The 23,320-nt window shown below is 34.8% G+C and overlaps 2 protein-coding genes across 2 annotated transcripts in view; one reads left to right on the top strand and one right to left on the bottom strand.

Annotated features, from left to right (window-relative positions):
* The window catches only part of LOC132551341 (short-chain dehydrogenase/reductase family 42E member 1-like), a 170,668-nt gene extending 158,515 nt beyond the window's left edge, over window positions 1-12,153 (bottom strand). Inside the window, exons 1-3 of the mRNA XM_060215475.1 lie at window positions 12,085-12,153; window positions 9,016-9,185; window positions 4,921-5,016 (exon numbers count right to left, since the gene is read on the bottom strand). Of these exons, the coding sequence (XP_060071458.1) occupies window positions 4,921-5,016; window positions 9,016-9,171 (252 nt within the window). The 5' untranslated portion in view covers window positions 9,172-9,185; window positions 12,085-12,153. The remainder of the gene's footprint in view (window positions 1-4,920; window positions 5,017-9,015; window positions 9,186-12,084) is intronic.
* A 294-nt stretch (window positions 12,154-12,447) lies between these two features.
* Window positions 12,448-23,320, top strand: part of LOC132551369 (sperm-tail PG-rich repeat-containing protein 2-like) — a 69,654-nt gene continuing 58,781 nt past the window's right edge. The window contains exons 1-8 of the mRNA XM_060215507.1: window positions 12,448-12,494; window positions 13,421-13,604; window positions 13,871-13,992; window positions 14,911-15,060; window positions 15,816-15,980; window positions 16,624-16,854; window positions 17,253-17,366; window positions 19,188-19,353. Coding sequence (XP_060071490.1) covers window positions 13,493-13,604; window positions 13,871-13,992; window positions 14,911-15,060; window positions 15,816-15,980; window positions 16,624-16,854; window positions 17,253-17,366; window positions 19,188-19,353 — 1,060 coding nt within the window. The 5' untranslated portion in view covers window positions 12,448-12,494; window positions 13,421-13,492. The remainder of the gene's footprint in view (window positions 12,495-13,420; window positions 13,605-13,870; window positions 13,993-14,910; window positions 15,061-15,815; window positions 15,981-16,623; window positions 16,855-17,252; window positions 17,367-19,187; window positions 19,354-23,320) is intronic.

Genomic DNA, 23,320 nt, shown 5'->3' with positions numbered 1-23,320 from the left:
CCCCAACATCAAAGGCTAGTGATAATGTATACATATACATGAAGAATTCCTCACAGATTTCTCTAAAATGTAAAACATTTCATCTTTTTCCATACATATCCTGTAATACAATCAATATTCCTCGAGTTTCTTGTCGGGTATTGCATATCTGTGAATTTCTCCATTACGCTGTGCATACACACCCCTCAACAATCTCTACAAACATGTCGAAAAACAAATTACACAAATGTCATTTGACATGATGTGTTTTGCATAATAAAAAATTATAGACTTGGGATAAATATTCTGTTGACAAGATATTTCTACAGCAATTTGAATGATAAATTTGTGACGGCCATGACTAGCATTGCTGTGATTCCTGACATGACTTCATCAATGGGCCTAAGTGACAGATAGAATTGTCTTCTAGCAGTATATCAAGGCAAACATCTGTGTTGCGATGAAAGCCTGAAAGTGACAATGATGTAAGAAAGCTTCCAAATGACAACGATGTGATGCATTTGTAAGTAACACAGAAGAAGAAATTGTATAGGAGATTTCCATTTATATCCTTCTTTGAATCAATAGGTGCTTTTGACAGATTTGATTAACAGGAAATCGAAGGTAACCATTTTTCATTATCCTGAGAGCAAGTTTTGTGAATTAGTGAAGTGTTCTAATTGATATCATGTAATTATTTTAAAGAATGTCCTCCACAGCATGCAGTAATCTGCTATGAAGCTTGGAGTAAAATATCAGTCAGATTTATGTAACAGTTATAATATATATTTGTATATCTATATATATGACTTCCAAAGACTTTTACTTATCTTAATTTTGTTTAGGATACAGGCGTTGTTTGCTTCGTCATATCAGTGTCATGGCAGATTATAAAGAATTGTTTTTGCCAACTTTGCTGATATCACTTTTTAATTCAGTTCTATGGTCAGTTTGTAATTTAGATTTACACTTACCTGTTTCTGTTAACATCACATATCTGACAGCTCTTACACTTAACATATCTGACAGCTCTTACACTTAACATATCTGACAGCTCTTACACTTAACATATCTGACAGCTCTTACACTTAACATATCTGACAGCTCTTACACTTAACATATCTGACAGCTCTTACACTTAACATATCTGACAGCTCTTACACTTAACATATCTGACAGCTCTTACACTTAACATATCTGACAGCTCTTACACTTAACATATCTGACAGCTCTTACACTTAACATATCTGACAGCTCTTACACTTAACATATCTGACAGCTCTTACACTTAACATATCTGACAGCTCTTACACTTAATGTTGAATTTCTTCTTAAGTTTGTTGAATATTTAAATTACCCCTTTTGTTTTGTTTTCAAAATTTGTAATAAGACATTATTAATATGACTACTTTGATAACAAACCATTCATAACCTCAAGTCTTGGGTCTCTAGATGAGCTGATATCTGGGCCACATCCAGTCCTAAACCAGATATCAGCATTTTGGTCTTCAAACCCTTGATTAGCTAATCATATATATAAAATCTGGATCTCCAGTTGATAAAGAGTGTGATATCTTATATTCACATTATAATCTATAAGTACTGCAAAATACCTCTAAAGCCTTTAATAGAGTATCCAGATGTCATTCATGTCAGTGTAAATGAAGTTTAAGAACAATTATGTTGAGTTGAAGGCTGCAATTGTCAGATATTGTACTAACCTTGGACTCTGACACCATAGAAACTTTATTTACTAACTTACAGTTTGAAAAAAAAATGTTCCTATTTGTGAATTCAAGTTTCAAGTTGTTGCTGCAATGTGTCTGGTTTTGAATCACTAAAGACATTTAACATCTTAATGAGCTAGACTTGGTATTCTCAGCCACCTTGAGTCAATCACACATGAATAGGTGATGTTATAGACTAGTGACCTTCTGTTGGAGATTAACAAATGGCCTTGACACAGTAATCACTTTTGGTAAATGTAACTTAGTTGAGGTAGAACAGCAAATTACTGCAACTCAATTTTTCAAATCCTTTAAATACCTCATGCAAATATACAAAATTGAATTTGTTCTGCATCACCAAATAAGGAAATGTTGCAATCCAGACAGAGGAAATCTCCAAACAATCTTTAGAAAAGATCTACTGGAAAAAAGTGGCTGTTATTACATTATTCTTACTTTACTGGACAGCTACAATCCTACCATACTTGAATAAAAAGTTTCTTCTACAATAACAACAGTAAACCTTAGTGCATGTAATATATATAAGATCATGACTTGCGCAGCTAGAATTCTGTGATTTTAAAATCTCAACCTAATTATTGTAAATGAACAATATGGTCTCTGATGGGACCACCTACTGATCTGTCTTCCAAGAAATAGGCCACTCAACTGCAAAATGTAAATCCTGAAAAAATTGCTTCTGAGCATGCATCCATTATGTTTTTTTTTTATGTTTATGTCATCGAAAGCAGAGAATTCACATAACTGCCCTGTTCAATCACCAGTGAAAAGGTAGCAGTGAAAAGATTGTTCTAACGTTTGAAATTAAGAAATAACTTGAAAACCCCCAGTCAGAATCCTCAACAAATGCAACCATGCATGAAACATTTCTGTACAGGACAGAGATTAAAGTGATAGGCACATATTGATCTGTAGGATGATAAACAGTGTTTGTGTTACTAGTTTATTGTGCTGTTGATATTGCCATTATATCACATGACTGACTGACTGCTGACTTGTACCAATCAAACGAGTTCTTTATCAACCTACATTGTAGTTAACATCTAAAACCAGCTTTTACGTTTGTTTTTATCAATCTGTCATTAAATACAGATTACACGTTGTCATCACCACCATGATCTGTCACTTGATAGAGTAAATGCATGGTAGAACTTTTCGGAACTGATGCAGAAGTTATAAGCAGATCAGTCTCTGAGGTCTAATGATTCAACAGGTCCATCATCCACTCTCCACAAACCAGGTCAACTATGTATATCTTTTCAGATTATTTGGCTTTTATCAAAAATTCTTGTTTGTGCTAAATTTTCTTTAGTTTGAGGATTTAGGATTATTTTCCATCCATTAAAAGAACAAATTACAAGCATTGTACAAAATCATTTAATGGCTTAGGTGAAAACCTCAATAGGGCTTCTTACAAAGAACACATTTCAGTAAATGTCCAACAAAATTTATATCAGCAGTCTAAGGAGTTGTGTTCTCTATCATATCAACCATTAGAGGAGTTGTGTTCTCTATCATATCAACCATTAGAGGAGTTGTGTTCTCTATCATATCAACCATTAGAGGAGTTGTGTTCTCTGTCATATCAACCATTAGAGGAGTTGTGTTCTCTGTCATATCAACCATTAGAGGAGTTGTGTTCTCTGTCATATCAACCATTAGAGGAGTTGTGTTCTCTATCATATCAACCATTAGAGGAGTTGTGTTCTCTATCATATCAACCATTAGAGGAGTTGTGTTCTCTATCATATCAACCATTAGAGGAGTTGTGTTCTCTATCATATCAACCATTAGAGGAGTTGTGTTCTCTATCATATCAACCATTAGAGGAGTTGTGTTCTCTATCATATCAACCATTAGAGGAGTTGTGTTCTCTATCATATCAACCATTAGAGGAGTTGTGTTCTCTATCATATCAACCATTAGAGGAGTTGTGTTCTCTATCATATCAACCATTAGAGGAGTTGTGTTCTCTATCATATCAACCATTAGAGGAGTTGTGTTCTCTATCATATCAACCATTAGAGGAGTTGTGTTCTCTGTCATATCAACCATTAGAGGAGTTGTGTTCTCTGTCATATCAACCATTAGAGGAGTTGTGTTCTCTGTCATATCAACCATTAGAGGAGTTGTGTTCTCTATCATATCAACCATTAGAGGAGTTGTGTTCTTCATATTCACCATTAAAGGAGTTATGTTCTCTGTCATTTCAATCATGAGAGGAGTTGTGTTCTCTGTCATATTTACCATTAAAGGAGTTGTGTTCTCTGTCATATCAACCATTAGAGGAGTTGTGTTCTCTGTCATATCAACCATTAGAGGAGTTGTGTTCTCTGTCATATCAACCATTAGAGGAGTTGTGTTCTCTATCATATCAACCATTAGAGGAGTTGTGTTCTCTGTCATATTCACCATTAAAGGAGTTATGTTCTCTGTCATTTCAATCATGAGAGGAGTTGTGTTCTCTGTCATATTTACCATTAAAGGAGTTGTGTTCTCTGTCATTTCAATCATGAGAGGAGTTGTGTTCTCTGTCATATTTACCATTAAAGGAGTTGTGTTCTCTATCATATTTACCATTAAAGGAGTTATGTTCTTTATCATATTTACCATTAAAGGAGTTGTGTTCTCTATCATATCGACCATTAGAGGAGTTGTGTTCTCTATCATATCAACCATTAGAGGAGTTGTGTTCTATATCATGTTCACTATTAGAGAAGGTGTGCTCTCTATCATATTCACCATTAGAGGACTGTATTGTAAGTACAGAGGATGTGGTATTAGATTACATGTTATATTTCTCCCACCCTTCACAAGTGTCTCCTGTTTTTTAAGGGAAAATAAAATCTGCATCAACCCACTTCTGAAAAGACATCACTCACAGAACCTTTAGCTTAACATGTTCCCTCTCACATTATATATTGTCATGTGGTTAACAATGTCACAATCTGATAACACATTATTATCCACATGTTCTATACAGTTTACAATGTTGTGATGTACCAGGTAATTAGATCATAACATCTGGTAAACAATAGGACAGTGAAGGAGAAAATCAAATTTCATGCTAAACATTTTTACTCCTGTAAGGCTGGAGAATTCTCTGTCTACCTCACACAGAGGTAAAATTTATTGGTCTCCAGTGTGTTGTCACTACCTTAATATTCCAACAATGTATCTATGTGTGATATACCTGTTCTCTGCCTGACATGCCATACGATGCCATGTGATACACACAGTCCACACCCTGAAATGCTGATTCCAGTTCATCAAGGTTTGTGATGCTGGCCTGCAAATAAACCAAATCAGATACAATAAAATCCAAGTTAGCAGGGACTCCCATAGATATACACCTCTTACCACTGGATCAAGTAGTTAGTGGTCACTGTTGTAATGTGATTATTTGTAATTACACTAAATTAGTTTAGCAAAGTTTATGAGAAATCTCATACACATGCTTATCATTTCCAAAGTGGTTAAGTGTGAGCTTTGACCTTTAACCTATACCAATTACCACAAACATGTTATCAGGTGTAAACCAAATAGTGTCTAACTGTGGTTATACCAGATACTGCCTTACTATGGTTGCACCAGATACTGCCTTACTATGGTTGCACCAGAAACTACCATACTATGGTTGCACCAGATATTGCCATACTATGGTTGCACCAGATATTGCCATACTATGGTTGCACCAGATACTGCCATACTATGGTTGCACCAGATAATGCTTCACTATGATTGTACCAGATACTATCTTACTATGGTTGCACCAGATACTATCTTACTATGGTTGCACCAGATACTATCTTACTATGGTTGCACCAAATACTGCCATACTATGGTTGCACCAGATACTGCCATACCATGGTTGCACCAGAAACTGCCATACTATGGTTGCACCAGATACTATCTTACTATGGTTGCACCAGATACTATCTTACTATGGTTGCACCAGATATTGCCATACTATGGTTGCACCAGATAATGCTTCACTATGATTGTACCAGATACTATCTTACTATGGTTGCACCAGATACTATCTTACTATGGTTGTACCAGATACTATCTTACTATGGTTGCACCAAATACTGCCATACTATGGTTGCACCAGATACTGCCATACTATGGTTGCACCAGATACTGCCATACTATGGTTGCACCAGATACTGCCTTACTATGGTTGCACCAGATACTGTCTTACTGAGGTCGTACCAGATAAAATCTTACTGGGGTTATACCAAATACTGTCTTTCTAAGATTGTCTTTGGAAGTGGTAACCTTACCCTGTAAATTGTACCCCTATTTTTGTATAAGTTCCTTGACCATGGATAAAGTACTATGACCATGGACACAGAACTCTGACATTGAAAACAGTACCTTTAGCTTGGACACATTATGTACGATCAGGTATCTGTTTATTTTAGATACAGGATCCTGGTCTCAAAAATACAGAACCCTGACCTTAGCCATATCATCCTGACCTTCAATACAGAACTGGTTTTGTATACAGTATCCTAACCTTGGAAACACCATCTTGACCTTGGAATTTACTAATACTTACTGCTTGTCCAGTAAACATAACAGGATGTAAGATAAAAACCTTTTCTTTCGTGATAGTGCACCAAAGAATCAATTAAACGATGTTAAAACAAGCGATCAATTCCACATGAAGCAATCAGTGGCCATGATAAAATCAAAGTCTGACATTTGTTACTTTTACCAATATACACAGAGATATGCCAGTATACAACACATAAGGCCATGTCTTAATATTGATATTTCTCACTTCTCTACTCCAACTTCTCACGTTTATATTCTGTGTTCCATATTGATATCCCAACAGTTTATTTCTTCTGACATTTTATTGATATTTCCTCATCTGTTTTTATCTTTAAGTTTGTTTTATTGATGTTTGGCGGTTTCATATTTTGTACATTTCCACCTTGATTTTACCACATCAATAGCTGATGTATACCAGCCTAGAATAACATAATAAACCAGAGAATTCACACAATTACATTTACATCCAAGTATGCAGTAGAAAAGGCAACAATCAATTACAGAATTCAAAGTCAAAACTCCATCATTACCTTGTCTCTTCCAACATTTAAACATTATGATTTCCCTGTCTTCACTGGCACCTGAACATAAGATTTCCCTGTCTACACCAATACCTGAACATAAGATTTCCCTGTCGATACTGACACCTGAACATAAGATTTCCCTGTCTACATTGACATCTGAACATCAGAATCTGTTGTCTGTACTGACACCTGATCATAAGATTTCCCTGTCTACACCAATACCTGAACATAAGATTTCACTGTCTATACTGACACCTGAAGACAAGATTTCCCTGCCTACATTGACACCTGAACATCAGAATCTGTTGTCTGTACTGATACCTGAACATAAGATTTCCCTGTCTACACTGACACCTGAACATAAGATTTCCCTGTCTATACTGACACCTGAAGACAAGATTTCCCTGCCTACATTGACACCTGAACATCAGAATCTGTTGTCTGTACTGATACCTGAACATAAGATTTCCCTGTCTACACTGACACCTGAACATAAGATTTCCCTGTCTATACTGACACCTGAAGACAAGATTTCCCTGCCTACATTGACACCTGAACATCAGAATCTGTTGTCTGTACTGATACCTGAACATAAGATTTCCCTGTCTACACTGACACCTGAACATAAGATTTCCCTGTCTACACTGACACCTGAACATAAGATTTCCCTGTCTACACTGACACCTGAACATAAGATTTCCCTGTCTACACTGACACCTGAACATAAGATTTCCCTGTCTATACTGACATTAGATCTTTAATTTTTCAGATTGCTGTAAGAAGATTCCAGCTGTAATTTGTTGGTCTGCTCTATATACAGATCGCTAACAGTGCAAGGTATCATATTGTGTAGATATATACAAATCACCTTAAAGGTAAGAATACAGTTTTTATATCATTGGTTACTGGTCTGCTGAAAGGCAATGATACCAAGTCTTAAGTAACACATCTGTTCATTGAGCAGAATCTCTCCCAGAATGACTAGAAATCAAATATGAAGTAATCATTCTGTAAAATAACTGACTCATTTTCAAAACTTTTTAAACAGTCAAACTAAAATGACTTTTCCCTTTGAACTTTACCTGGAATATTACAGTTGGGTATCACGTTCATTCTTAGATATGCTCAACTATTCCTTGCTTCATCTGTAATCACTAAACACCATTATCTTAAAAGAATGATTGGTCTACCTATCCTCCCAAATGAATATTAATACACAGGTAAACAATGTGATAACTAAGATGAGTCTGACCGGTCAATCTAGTTTGACTCTTTTAGTCAACAATAATTCATTTCCCTCCAAAAGAGCTACTTTTGTGATAATCAACAAACAATATCTGAAGACATAATACCATTGATAAAGTATGTATACCTTCAGAGATTTTTACCAAGGTTTGCTATGATTAATCTAAATATTTTTCCTCCAATTCCACAAGATATTATTGCATTGGGTTTTCAATTTGTTTTTAATTCTCACAAAACAATAAGATGTAAAACAAAGAAGGAAAATTGGTACTAAGTAACAAAACTTGCTACAGGAAATGTGAAATAATAAGCATCAAATGAACAGGTGTGTAACCAAAGTCATCCTCATCATGGCAAAATTGAAGGCACAAGCTAGGTAATTTGATTGGTCTAGAGCAGGTTTTAGGAGAAAAACAATACCAATCACCAGCTGATATTCTCCTTTGGAGAAAAGAAAGAAGCAACACCCCACTTCCAAGCCATTACAATATACCATTATGAAACCTTGAGATTCGTTTGATGTACATTAAAGGATCAAACTAGTCTTTTCGTCTAGTCCACAAGGTGTCCCACATGGAACCTTCAATTTTGCTATGACATGTTCCAGGGGTGCAAAGAGCGATAGTGAGTGTATCCCTTGGAGTATCGAGAATGAACCAAAGCCTGAAAGTTCTGAAAGCAGGGATATCAAACCAATACCTGAATGCTTTAGTTAGTAGATTTCTCTATCTTATTCCATTTTACAGATTTGTGAAGATATTATTATAATATATGAATGTTTATACTTAGTAAATTTCAATGTAATAACCCATGGTCTATTGTTGTTTGAGATCCCCACAGATTGCAGCACAGAGCTCCCTTGATTTTGCTAACAACAGAACCATTAAATATTTCACAAAATATATATAATGATGAAAAAGATAACTACACTACTATCTTATACTCAGTGGTTATACCTTAACAAAGGTCATGCCTTCCACCAGCGGCCATTTTGGTTCCCTGAGGTCCAGAAGAATAACTTTGTGGTTCCGTCCAATCAATTGCTTGCCTAGAGTGTATCCTGGATACCCACCACCTCCTGTTATCAGGTGTACCTCCTTACTTCTTGTCATTCTGAATACCACACCTGTACATAATCATATATGAAAACTTTATCACACTTTAATAAAAGACTCTCTCAATTCTAATTCTATAACATTGAAAAATCTTAGCCTCAGATGTTGACAATGTACTACCAAGGACTCAATATTACATAAAAATCCTATATTTTTAATAAGCAAAGCTGACATACAAGACATATTCTCCATACCAAAATTTGGCAAACAAAGTTTGCTCTAGAAAATTAAAACAAAATATAAAAAGTCACAGCAAATAACTATTTGTACACATACATTTGATGTGTAAACATTGTATCAGATGATAAAGTTAGTTGGGAAGGGACATGTCATATTCTACACATGTGCAACTGTATTGCATGAGGTGTGTAATACAAGAACAGCGAACCTGGGTGTATCGCCCTGGACAGACCAGTATTACTCAGGTAGAAATAAGAGAAAAACAATTATCACACCTGTACATGTTCATACATTAAAAAATTCATCCCATCTGAACCGAATCATACTTAAAATGTATAACACACTTGTACAAAATCAGTCATAAAATTCTGCTTGCACCCGTACATAATCATATTTGAAATCTGTATTTAATGTAAGCTTGACAATGAATTATCAACACTATGTATTCATCTTTAAGATATTGTTCCATTCTTTGATGAGAAATAGAACACCAGACTTCTAAACATGCAGTTAAACGATAAACATGAAGAGAAAAACAACAAGTTGTAATATCAAAGCTGTTTGTTCCCCAAAACGTCTGTGTCATAAAATTAATGCTATATTCTCATGTGGTAAAACAATTCATTTTAAGGTTAACAATCTAACTATCAGCAGAATATCAAAGTCTCATCTACAGGCTTTCTCTGTTCAACCCTGATTGTCAAGATACACAGCTTGTCATCGTAATGATGTCATATGTTTGTAACAATATCAGTCACTGTGAATGTGAGTATTTGGTCATCAGAGCGAGATTTACGATGAGAAATGCACTGTAAACATGACAAAAACACTATTATCAGGTCACCATCATAATCAAGTTGCTCAAGATAAAGGTTGCAAAGCCAAGTTTATTGTTACCAGCATGAAAATTGTCAATAGAAACACAAGAGTGGTACAAGCTCAGCATTGCTTATATGTTACAAGTAATCAATATAACGGACACTGTCAACATAAATAACAGGCCCTTGGATCTGTACTGATCACCTACTTTAATATCTTTTATCATATACATTTGACAGAAATTGAAAACAGGTCTGGAGGACACATATAAGGATGTAGGCTATAATTAAGTTCCCAATTCTATCTATCAATCCTAATGAAGCTACCTTTCTAGGAAATGCAACAAGTGAATACAGACATGTCAAAATAATTGATGAAACAAAAGGACTTTAGGAACAATAGGAACAATTTACACAAAGACCTTTGAAAAAGTTAATAAGACAAAGTCAATCAAAATAATTTCACATTCTCAAAATTGGGAACTAACAATACTACCACTGGTACTAATGTGCATCTAACACATCAAAATCATGATGACAGTAAAATTTCCCATTTGTCAAACTGTATCTAGCAAAACACTTATTGAAAGTAGTTTCCTCAACTTTGATATCTATCATTGATATTACGGTATTGGGAAAGGTCACTAGAATACATTGTAGGTTGGGAAAGCAGGTTGGTACTCTATAGAATGAAATATTCATTATATATATTGTACTTTATCACAAATCCTTATGCATGCTTATCTTAAAATTGATGGTCACATGGCTTGTCCAAAGTGTTATAAATTTGGTGTCTGTCACCCTGAGGATACAACATCCTTCTTTGACTCATTTTATTAAACCATGGATTATAAAGCTGGACACCTGAAGTTTGATTCTTGTAAGAGTACTCGGCAAGAACAGCTTTCTTCACATTTGTTATACTGTCTCTTTTAACTATAATATTAGGTGGTGTAAGTCTATAATAAGCTTGACTGATTTCTAATTGAACATGTATGGACAATAATAAAATTGAGTTCACTTTAACTGTGTGAGTATGCCAATATCTCAATTGTAACAAGTCAACTTACTTTTCTATGAAGAGATTGCAATATTTTTTAGCTGAACTCATTTCAATCCAGTCTATTTGAGAATAAAACAATTTAATTTTGGAACTAGTTCTATTCTTAAACATTAAACAATTAAAAATAATTACACATGTCATTTTGATGGGATATGTATTTAACAAAAGTTGAAGGCAAATCATTTGGTGCATATTTTAAATTTCTTTTTTCTAGAAAAAATATCAAGCTTTCATGTGAGCACATAAGATTGCCAAGTTGTGATGATGGCCTTTCATTGGTCTGCCAAAGCATGCACCCATTTATCATGACATGTGTCTGCAGTACAGTTAATTAATGTAAGAGTTCTCCTTCTTATCATAATTTCTTATGATTACTGTCTTTATTCAATACATATAATTGTAACTACATTACAGGGACATATAATAATATGTTACATATTTCCTTGTGCCGAGGTATACTGTATAAGTATCAATGTATAAATATACTTCTTACCTATTCATAAAATATCATTGCTTGTGAAATATATATATAAGCCGAGATAGTATCATACGTTCTTTCTTCAGCAACGGTACAATGACGTATCTTTGAACGTCTCTACATAATACATGTTGAACACAGTAGAAGTTAGAACATCCATGATGTCGCTGTAACAAACAAAAGTATTTTCACGACGCAATCGGGGAAAAAGGAGGTCGTGTATAGTAACAGTAATCACTAAATAACACGGTCTTACAGATAAACGGTCAGACGAACTCAGTCGGGTTGATTACATAATATATGCAACAATGGCATAAATATTATTAAGTAGCAAAATATATACAGAAAACAATGTAAGAACAACCACACACAGTGTACGTTTCCAGCCTTCAGAAATCGTAATGTAGGCGTGTAGCTTTTGTTGTGTAATGTGAAATGTAAACAAACCGCTCACCGACGATAGTGACAGGAAGTCGCATGTGCTACCATAAAGTTAAACGACATCAATACTTTTCAGTATGTGCTATATTGATTTATTTCATTAAGCACACAATCATTAGTTAATATTTTCAATTTGTCTGTGACTAAATCCAATATAGTTTCATCAATGAAGTAGGAAAAGCATGACTATTACGACAACGCTCTACCGTAAAGAGGTCGATAGCTTGGCGGCCATATTGTACCATAGCAACAGAAGTAAATGGAAGAACGGTGTTAGTTTTACCTTGTTTTTACCCAAGATTTTTCAACCATATATCAAGATATATGAATGGCAGTACAGGTACGTATATTTGGAATAAGCAAATGCAATATTATTCAGGTAAAAGACGTTTAAATCTGTGTGTGTCAATGTCAACTTATTTGACCGATATTATTGAATTAGTGTTGTAGACTTAGTTCGGGTACTGAAATTTCTTTTTTTCGATCTTGTACCCTAATTCATAGAAAAAGTTTTGCCTGCTCTGGGAATTATTCTTTACAAAAATGTATCTAGGAATCTGTCACTTATGTCTACTTGAACAATGTAACTAATCTGACCACTGAAAAATAATAGCGAGTTTAAAGTGAATGTTTTCATTATATGGCCTACAATGCAACATAACGGCCATGGAATGATCACTTAATGTGTACATTGATAGTCATTATTTTGTGCACCTAAGAATTCCACCACTGATTGTAAGCGAACTTGATACCCAGTTCTGGTCATGACTCCTTTGGAAGAATGACAAAATATTTATTTTCCAATATGTTCAACAAAAGGACATATGTTACATTTAATCAACAAACTGTTTCCATGTGGTAGTATTCAATCAGTATGAATGCGATATAGGTGACAGATAAATATATACATTTTTCATAAATTGCAACAAAAATTGTATTTGAATTTCCCACCAAATACAGATAGATGTCATCAAGATCAAATTAAAGAACATTTGAAAAACTATATAGTTTCTTGTATTATCCTAAATAACAATGTACGATAGAATGGTCTCAAATCTGATTAACTTCTTATGTAAAAGTGTAAACCTATTGCAAATATTTTGGTAATTCAATACTTCCTGTAAAAAAGAAAAGTTTTGTATTTTTATTTAATTCTGTGTTTTTTTTAAAATTAGAGATGAACAATATGTCACATAATATATAATTGTAATCACATCATTTATCAAGCATACTTCTGATAACATCATGTCTATAATTTCTTTTCAGATGAAGAGCTAGTGTAATATCTAGCTTATCGAGACAAAAAAATCACAAAAAAGTCAAGGTGAAAAAAGCACAATGTATGACCGAGCACCAAGAGATCTGGTGGCTCTGTATGGATCCACACCTCATAATGTGGGACCAGGTTCTTATGATGCTGGACTATCTGGCAAGGGCAGAGTAAAAGCTGGTACATTTCATTCAATAGTTTTAGATTAATAATGACTACATGATTATAAAAATAGAAATGTTCATAATCTCAGAACACAGAGGTCAGTAGTGTATGTGATGATTCATTTTCTCACATAAAGGCTCGAGGTAAAAATTTTAAAGGTCAAATCATAAATCTTCATTTTTAACTTGAATAATTATTGATAAGGTGTGATCAGGTTTTGCCATTACATGGTATAATTACTATATAGATTTATGCTTACATAAACATTTTGACCCCTGTAGATGGCTATGCCCCATTCCTGTCTATGACCAGTAGAGATGGCTTCTTCAATGTCCGAGATCAAGTGGTTGCAGCCCCAGGACCTGGTCACTATGACCCAGCTCAAGCTCAGGACACAATCAAGGTAAGTATCTTCAACAGGGTTGGTGTTGACATTTCATGCAGGCCATTCTTGAGAAAAATGCCACTGGACATGCATGGTTATTCTGATCTATGCAGATCCCTAGAACTTGGTCAAAGTAATGTCACTGGACAATTTCATTAGTCACTAGTCTCACATTGACATTCTCATGTGTGGATCCACAACATAATACATGTGAAAAAAAATTCATTACATTTTTACTGGTGAGACTTAGGTATTTACAAAAATATTCTTGTATTAACACTCAACACCTAGTGATGATATGATTTTCCCATCAATGATACAACCTTTGATCTGTCAGTGTGGTTTTTTGAGTCACTTCTTGCAAATATGCTGATTTACCAGTTCAAACAAAAATGAAGCAAATGTAGAATAATAAGGTTTTCTATGAAATCTTTCCCCTTTTTACATTTCTAGTTTCCACAAATCAAGTATATAAAACAGTTTTGTAATTGATTTTTCTGGATAAAGTGCTAGAATATATAAATAATTCTCTTCAAAATGGTACATATTGCGTAACATCAAACTTTTTGTTGTCCAAGAAGACACTAATATTTCCCAAGCTTTCTTGACATCAGTTTATTTTAGTTTTAGATCAATTTTTTTTTCAATTTGTTTCTTTCCTTTCAAACTGAAATAAATATGTCAAATTGGAAAAATTAGATATCTTTTATATATCTGTCACATCGTACCAGTATAAAGCTTGTTAGGTAATATTTTAGTGATTTACTGTAATTCAGTTTTATTTGTACAGCTAGCTTTAAAGTGTTTTTTTTTTTTTGTATTTCTAAATATCTGATTTATCATTGATGTATAGAGAAATGTATTGTTTTTGTTTACATGTATGAGATTAAGATACCTATCTGATGATTTGTTCCATTGAAACAATGTTTGTTACAGGGTGGTAAAACATTAGCCAACAAATCAAAGAGATTTGGAGATTCTGTCACAGACAATCCTGGTCCAGGAACATATAGCGTTGATAAATATACAGAGTTCAGAACATCAAAGTCTGCACCAGTGCAGGGTAGTAAGGATAAGGCTGGCGCAGTAAGTGTAACAAGAGGATCATTATCAAATGGTTCAGTATGTTCTGATAAATATAAATCATTCAGGATATCAAAGTCTGCACCAGTGCAGGGTAGTAAGGATAAGGCTTGCTCAGTAAGTATAACGATAGGTTCAGTACCAACTGGTTCAGTATGTTCTGATAAATATAAAGAGTTCAGGACATCCAAATCAGCACCAGTGCATGTTAGTAAGGATAAGGCTTGCTCAGTAAGTATAACGATAGGTTCAGTACCAACTGGTTCAGTATGTTCTGATAAATATAAAGAGTTCAGGACATCCAAATCAGCACCAGTGCATGTTGGTAAGGATAAGGCTGGCTCAGTAAGTGTAATGACAGATTCAGTACCCAGTCTTGACTGATTCACTTCAATCAGTGTAAGACTGGTTCTGTTGGTTTTGTTGGTTCAAATGGTTTCTATAACATTCTAACAATTATAAGGTCTGGTTTAGTATGTCTGTACAGTCCTGACTGAGTCAGCAGATTCCACGGGGTTGTTGTTATCCACATGTACTTGTAAAGGAAACTGTCATTAGATGACTGTTTAAATATAACAAAGAATTAACGGTGATTAATCTAATATCAAGATATATATTGTTATATATCATTGACCAATGAAATACTTGATTACTAAAAATACATATAACATGGTAAAGAATGAATCCTCTCTAGAGTTACAAAGCTGATTGATGTTGTGTTATTGGTATAGTAAGCAGACAATTTCCATTGTTTTCAGCTTTTAACTAGCAGAATCAAGTTCCATAGGAAACCAGAGGCACCCTCCATTCCAATGTCAGGTCAGGCATATGGGTATGAAGAATGTGATGATGGGACACTGAAGAAACAGGCCCCTCCTGACCGTGATGTTAGTCTGGGACCTGCCTTCTACAAACCCAGCAATGTACGGTGACATTTTATTGTAACATTGAAGAAAGATGATGCAATTTCTCCAGGCTTGTCTTGTAACAAATCATTTCTGATTTTATATCCAATTAGAAATTTATGTTAGGAATATATCTTCACTTGGTATATTTGAATTATCTTACCCGTTTCAGAGACCTACTTAAGAGCTTGTTTTGCAATACATTTGTGAAGATAATATTGTGTGTTCCTAAAACAGTTACTGCTTCACAAGAATCATTCTTTATATACCCAATGATGCTCTCTTAGACCATTATCAAAATGAAGTTTCTTAGTTTTTCTGTGCTATTTGACGTTGAAGATAATAAAACATTTTAGATTTGAATATAGTATTCAGATTTCCTATCATTGTCATGTTTTTGAACCAGTGTTATCACTCCTCAATTGATTTAAAATTTGATATGGCCACATCTGACTTTGTCTATTCAGTACAAAACAACATTAAATCTTATTCAATCAATGTTTCAGTAAATTTTCAAACTTATTATTACTATATACACTAATTTACCAGAAGACTTTTTTCCTCTTTATATATATATATATATTATATATGTAAATTAACAAATTAATTAATAAAAAGAACTGCTTTAATTAATTTTTAGGTTTCATGATTTTATTTTCAGGATGAAACAAAGTCAACAAAAAATTACAAAGGTGTGCATTTTGGGAAGCAGACATCTAAGCGGTTAGATCTGAGTATGGGGAGGCAGGGCCCAGGACCAGGTGAATATGAACCTTACCGGGAACTGGTGGGAAAGCCTGAAAATATGAATGCAGAAGAACCTCAACATGTTAAATTTGAGGCGAGGATTCCAAGGTACCATGAAGCTATTGTCAAAGACGAAGAAAAGAAGGTTGGTAAAATAGACTATTTCTCTGACACATCTGAAGATATCTCTGTCCTCTGTTTAAAGTTATGTATTGATGAGTTTTCTTTTGTCCTATCTCCGTTAAGAAAAAATGTTGACATTTGATGTGCATGTTTATTTATGCTAATTTTTGGGTTTTTTTTTTTTGTTTTGTCTGTCGAATTGATGTGTTTACGTAAAATCTAAAATTAAATCAATAGCTATGACCTGATACTTAAATGGTTCCACTGGTGTTAGTGCTATTATACATTTCCTCTAATAAATGCATAAATTTAATCAATTCCAAGAGTTGCTTCCCTTACATTAATTTTTATTTCAGAGATCATTATGATAAATGTCATCACTATTTCATGTGTCTATGTTGTCTGTGTTTGTGTTTGCAGGCTGTTCCAGGCCCTGGCAAGTATGATTCCAAAGGCTTATTTGACCCAGAACCTCCAAAACTGAACACAGAAGGCATCGAGGTGGAGCACCCACCTTTTATGTCTCAGTCCAAGGTACTGTATTGTCACCACTGTGTTAGGTACAATATTAATACCACTGTCTAAGGTACAGTTTTGGTACCACAGTGTTAGGTACAGTATTGTTACTGCAGTGTTTGGTACAGTATTGTTACCACTGTGTTAGGTACAGTATTGTTACCACTGTGTTAGGTACAGTATTGTAACCCCTGTGTTAGGTACAGTATTGTAACCCCTGTGTTAGGTACAGTATTGTTACCACTGTGTTAGGTACAGTATTGTTACCACTGTGTTAGGTACAGTATTGTTACCACTGTGTTAGGTACAGTATTGTTACCACTGTGTTAGGTACAGTGTTGTTACTGCAGTGTTAGGTACAGTATTGTTACCACTGTGTTAGGTACAGTGTTGTTACTGCAGTGTTAGGTACAGTATTGTTACCACTGTGTTAGGTACAGTGTTGTTACTGCAGTGTTAGGTACAGTATTGTTACCACTGTGTTAGGTACAGTATTGTTACCACTGTGATAGGTACAGTATTGTTACCACTGTGTTAGGTACAGTATTGTTACCACTGTGATAGGTACAGTATTGTTACCCCTGTGTTAGGTACAGTATTGTTACCACTATGTTAGGTACAGTATTGTTACCACTGTGTTAGGTACAGTATTGTTACCACTGTGTTAGATACTATATTGTTAACACTGTGTTAGGTACAGTATTGTTACTGCAGTGTTAGGTACAGTATTGTTACCCCTGTGTTAGGTACAGTATTGTTACCACTGTGTTAGGTACAGTATTGTTACCACTGTGATAGGTACAGTATTGTTACCACTGTGTCAGGTACCACTGTGTTAGGTACTGTATTGTTACCACTGTGTTAGGTACAGTATTGTTACCACTGTGTTAGGTATATATTGTTACCACTGTGTTAGGTACAGTATTGTAACAACAGGTTAGGTACAGTATTGTTACCACTGTGTTAGGTACAGTATTGTTACCACTGTGATAGGTACAGTATTGTAACCACTGTGTTAGGTACTATATTGTTACCACTGTGTTAGGTACAGTATTGTTACCACTGTGTTAGGTACAGTGCTGTAACCATTGTGTTAGGTACAGTATTGTTACCACTGTGTTAGGTACAGTATTGTTACCACTGTGTTAAGTACAGAATTGTTACCACTGTGTTAGGTACAGTATTGTAACCACTGTGTTAGGTACAGTATTGTAACCACTGTGTTAGGTACAGTATTGTTACAAATGTGATAGGTACAGTATTGTTACCACTGTGTTAGGTACCACTGTGTTAGAGACTATATTGTTAACACTGTGTTAGGTACTAAATTGTTGACACTGTGTAATGTTGTGTATTCTCCCTATATCCTAGTGTAGGTATAAGTAACAACAGTCAGTATATTGTGTTGACACTGTGTAATGTTCTGTATTCTCCCTATATCCTAGTGTAGGTATAAGTAACAACAGTCAGTATATTGTGTTGACACTGTGTAATGTTGTGTATTCTCCCTATATCCTAGTGTAGGTATAAGTAACAACAGTCAGTATATTGTGTTGACACTGTGTAATGTTCTGTATTCTCCCTATATCCTAGTGTAGGTATAAGTAACAACAGTCAGTATATTGTGTTGACACTGTGTTTATATTATAGTATATTTACTTATTTTGATGATGATAACGGATGTGTCAGACATCTGGTTATTATATTTTTGATTGATTTTTTATTACTGTATGTGAATCACTAGTCTGATACATAACACAGCTGGCATAATGTCAGTAAACTATATGGTAGGGACATTTTTTCATATGAAAACAATATTTATGTCTTTTGTCGTAACAGAGATTCACTCCCCTTAAAGCTGGCAACCCTTCCCCAGGGAGCTACAACGATCCCAGAAATGCATTTGAGTCCACAAAGAGGATCACAGGTCTGAAGAGAAGCCCCTTTGGACAAACATCAGTGAGATTTGGCCCTAACCAAGTCCAGGGAACTAAGAAGGTGCCAGGTTAGTCACAAACAACATTCTCACATGCAATGATTCACATGTATTTAAACACTGAATTAAACTTACTTTCATTTTTTACACACTTTTAATTAAATTAATGCTTTTAAGAATTTTCTATTCTTTACAATTAAACTGTTTAATTCTATTGCTTTAAGTAATATTCTCTATCATGGACATTAAATTGGCGAATCCCTCAATTATTTTGCTGTAAAATTTTGTTGTAGTTTTGTTATTGGCTACTTTTGTCACCAAATCTACATAAAACCTGGAGCTAGATGAGGTGAAATGTCGAGAGCCTCTATTGTAATGGCTAGATCACATGATGGCCAGTAAGCGACCCTCCCCTTTGGAGCTTTCCTTGCCAAGTTTATTCGACTTTTATGGTTATATAGTGTAGAAATGTGCGTTGAACAATATCCCATGGTAACTGTAACCTTTCGACAACAAAAACGAAAATGCAATTAAGTGCAAGTCTGTAGTGTTGTGTTAGCTCAATGCTTTCTTCATCTCCACTATCCACACCATAGGCCGTCTGTTCGCTTCAAGGCTTGCTTCATATCCACTTATCTCACTGTAGTAAGAGATTTGGCTACAAAGCCTGTCTCGTATTTTTTTCTCTCACTGTAGTAAGAGATTTGGCTACAACGCTTGTTCCATATTTTCTTCTCTCACTGTAGTAAGAGATTTGGCTACAAAGCCTGTCTCGTATTTTTTTCTCTCACTGTAGTAAGAGATTTGGCTACAACGCTTGTTCCATATTTTTTCTCTCTCTCTGTAGTAAGAGATTTGGCTACAAAGTCTGTCTCATATTTTTTACTCTCACTGTAGTAAGAGATTTGGCTACAAAGTCTGTCTCATATTTTTTACTCTCACTGTAGTAAGAGATTTGGCTACAAAGCTATTTCCATATTTTCTTCTATTATTGTAGTAAGAGATTTGGCTTCTAAGCCTCCTTTGTATCCTTTATCTTCACCCTTGTAACAGAATTTTAGCAACAAAGTGTTCCTCACTCTGTTCCTCAAATTTAAAAAAGTAAACAAAATAGCCCATACTCGCCTTCATCACTGTAATGTGATTGCTAGGTACAAAATATACCATGCCTTCACCCACCTTACTTGTCTCATATACTTTGTCGTAGTAGGAAAGCTGATGATTCCAACATGTGCTTCATCTCTACCACCTTAAGATTACTCTGTCTCATTTCTGTCTTCCTCATTAAAACTTTTGGTCCAGACCATGTCTCGTTATCACTTTTATCTCTCATGTCTTGTTTTATTTTCAAGTTAGCGCTAGTAAAACTCTAACCAATCTGAAACACAGGAATGTTTTTTTTCTGACACCTTCAGCATCCTTCAGTATAGTATTAGAAAGTTTACATGAAAAATTGAGGTCAGTTGACATCACCGATATACTTGATGATCATAGTATTAACTTTGAATATTGAGAAGTTGAAGCCATGGCCTTTATTGATTGGCTAATATTATCAATGATCCACTATTGATTTGCTGACGATACAAAGGTCAAGGATTATCTGAGGAACTGTGGACTGATTTTGTTTCAGTTAGATGACCATGCATGTGTGAAAAATGCAAAACAATATTCTCATCTAAGAGAATACCATATACCACCTGGTGGATATTAACTGGGATCCGCTGTCAATGAATTTAAAACTGACAGCGAGAATTTTGATTTAAATAATGAATATAATCAAAATGATTTAGGGATCCTAAAGGACCAGTCACCAGGTTTTCTGATGTTATATTTTGTGCAGAAAGAAATACCAATCAGTAGCTAAAAAAGGGTATTAATTATGTGTGCCTGATAACTCTGTGTTTCTTCATGTCATGATATGGCCACCCAGGGGGCTGACATTCTTTCGTCATTATCATCCAAAGACAATGGTTTCTGCTAATGAATTGAATAATTTATCACTCAGTTTTTTGGTCATCGTAACAAACTGTTACACACATGGTCTTATTTGGCAGGTTTTTGTCCTGTTTCTCCTTAGGGCCTATCCGTTCCTCATCAGTCGATGACAAGGAGGAGACAACTCTATAATGTGTTAAACTGTTCTATGTGAATTAGGAATAATTATCTGTGTACTTCCACACCTCCATGTTTTATTGTCCTGTTGTAGTCATGGTTTATAGTCATTTCCATAATTCTGTCACATTCATCAGATAGGGATGAAATATGGATGTACTGCCATATAAAGAACAGTGACTCACCCCCCCTGGTCCCCCATCCTTACAGGTCTGTTACGTGGCAGGTTGCATGAGGGAGAAAATTCACGCTGTCATCGACAAGATTATGACATGTCACTGCATACCCTAACCCTTACAATCTAAATATACATGATAAAAAATTGAATTATGTTTCACATCCTTTGAGCTGATATAATATAAATATCACCATGAAATTGATTTCCTTTGTTCCACAGATCTATTATGATAGCAGTGTATTTGGCTGCTTCTTTAACTGGTTTTAAATTGCTTCCATGTTCCCTACACATTATGACACCTATCATTTCTGATACCATCAGCCTTTATGGCGCTTTAATTGAAAAGTTATAATTCAGGTCCATTTCGTCAAAGCTCTAAATCTGTTGTGTGAGGCTATCAGTTCTAGGAACTGTTATCAGATTTTGGAACTTTCTAGTCATCAATTTGCTGGTTTTTTAGTTGTCATACAATTAATCTATTGGTACAAACATGGTAATGCTAAATCAATGTAGCCAGGAGTCAACGATGAAATCACACAAGCCAGAGTGTGTCTATTGAAGTTTCTTATTCTAAGTGGTTGCTGAAGAATTCATTCTAGACTAATGTTTCTACAATGATCAGGAAGTATTCTTTTGTTATGATGTAATTTTATATAGAAAATACATTGTAAATGTTGATGTGGCTCTACTGTTGTCCTTGGCATTCTTTGTGAGCAACCCACAGACAGACAAGTCAAGATCAAGTCAAAAAGAAAGGCCAATATGAAGAGTCAGATTGGAAGACCAACATACTTGGTGGTGAGAAGAAAGCCAATATAGTCAGAATGAAAGATGTATATAGTCAGAATGAAAGACCAATATAGTCAGAAGGAAAGACCAATATAGTCAGAATGAAAGACCAATATAGTCAGAAGGAAAGACAAATATAGTCAGGATGAAAGACCAATATAGTCAGGATAAAAGACCAATATAGTCAGGATAAAAGACCAATATAGTCAGGATAAAAGACCAATATAGTCAGAAGGAAAGACCAATATAGTCAGGATGAAAGACCAATATAGTCAGGATAAAAGACCAATATAGTCAGAAGGAAAGACCAATATAGTCAGAAGGAAAGACCAATATAGTCAGGATAAAAGACCAATATAGTCAGAAGGAAAGACCAATATAGTCAGGATAAAAGACCAATATAGTCAGGATAAAAGACCAATATAGTCAGAAGGAAAGACCAATATAGTCAGAAGGAAAGACCAATATAGTCAGGATAAAAGACCAATATAGTCAGAAGGAAAGACCAATATAGTCAGGATGAAAGACCAATATAGTCAGGATAAAAGACCAATATAGTCAGGATAAAAGACAAATATAGTCAGAAGGAAAGACCAATATAGTCAGGATGAAAGACCAATATAGTCAGAAGGAAAGACCAATATAGTCAGGATGAAAGACCAATATAGTCAGGATAAAAGACCAATATAGTCAGGATAAAAGACAAATATAGACAGAATGAAAGACCAATATAGTCAGAAGGAAAGACCAATATAGTCAGAAGGAAAGACCAATATAGTCAGAATGAAAGACCAATATAGTCAGAAGGAAAGACCAATATAGTCAGGATAAAAGACCAATATAGTCAGGATGAAAGACCAATATAGTCAGGATGAAAAACCAATATAGTCAGGATGAAAAACCAATATAGTCAGAAGGAAAGACCAATATAGTCAGGATAAAAGACCAATATAGTCA

The sequence above is a fragment of the Ylistrum balloti genome, unplaced genomic scaffold (assembly GCF_031769215.1).
Source record: "Ylistrum balloti isolate Yb309-2 unplaced genomic scaffold, AGI_CSIRO_Ybal_v1 Utg370196, whole genome shotgun sequence".
Lineage (NCBI taxonomy): Eukaryota > Metazoa > Mollusca > Bivalvia > Pectinida > Pectinidae > Ylistrum > Ylistrum balloti.
This window is presented reverse-complemented; position numbering and strand designations above follow the sequence as displayed.